This window comes from Sinocyclocheilus rhinocerous, unplaced genomic scaffold, assembly GCF_001515625.1.
Source record: "Sinocyclocheilus rhinocerous isolate Xijiao unplaced genomic scaffold, SAMN03320098_v1.1 C35985202, whole genome shotgun sequence".
NCBI lineage: Eukaryota > Metazoa > Chordata > Actinopteri > Cypriniformes > Cyprinidae > Sinocyclocheilus > Sinocyclocheilus rhinocerous.
In genome coordinates this window covers 1-743 of record NW_015769730.1, presented here as the reverse complement: position 1 = coordinate 743, position 743 = coordinate 1, and the positions used below count along the sequence as shown (strand labels likewise).

The window sequence follows — 743 nt, the reverse complement described above, 5'->3', positions numbered from 1 at the left end:
ATTAAAATAGAATAGAAAGTGCTAGAGTTAGAGGGTCAAATTAAGATGGAACAGATGTTTTTAGTCGTTTCTTGAAGATTTTCTCACCTTTGAGTTCAGTTGACTCTAGAAGTTTCTTCCACTGAGAGCTGATCTCATCCATTCGGGTGGACACCTCGCTGGAGGCGTAGTGTTTCCTATCAATCAGCTCCTGGCCTGACTTCTGCAGTGCATCAATGCGGCTCTGATTGGCAGAAAGCTCAGCTTCGAAGGCCTGGTGCTTCTGCACCTTCCCCTGCAGGTTGGATGGGTCCTGAAAGAGAAGGAATAGAGGGTGAGAGAAAGAAGGAAAAATAAACAAATGATTCCAAATCTGCAAAACAACTCTAGGACAACATACCTTGTAGGCCTCATCAGTGGCAGTCTTCATCTTCTCATTGATCCAGCTCTTGAGCTCATCAGAGTCCCGGAAGAACTGCTGCAGATGGAAAGAGTCCTCCAGGGCGGCACGGCGAGACTGAGCGCGCTCGTGAAGAGCGTTGCGTCTGGTCAGCAGCTGAAGTAAAAAAAAAAGGGGTTCGAGTCATAGTATTACCAGTGATTCAGCACTTCTGTCAGCAATAAATTGAAGGGAGGAAAGTGCTTGCGAGGCTGAAATGAAAGACGTTTCAGGGTGCTAATCTCCACTTACTGCATCTCTGCGAGTGGCCACATCTTCTTTGGCGTAGTGATTGTTCTGGATCAGTTTGGTGGCAAATTCATCC

General features: G+C 46.7%; 1 protein-coding gene across 1 annotated transcript; it reads right to left on the bottom strand.

Annotated features, from left to right (window-relative positions):
• Positions 1 to 87: 87 nt before the first annotated feature.
• Positions 88 to 736, bottom strand: LOC107735337 (spectrin alpha chain, non-erythrocytic 1-like; the record flags this gene model as incomplete). Its single annotated transcript, XM_016547051.1, has 3 exons — positions 671 to 736; positions 380 to 535; positions 88 to 292 (listed from the first exon to the last, which is right to left on the bottom strand). Coding segments are annotated over exons 2-3 (235 nt in total), but the record flags the coding sequence as incomplete, so codon positions are not given.
• Positions 737 to 743: the final 7 nt, after the last annotated feature.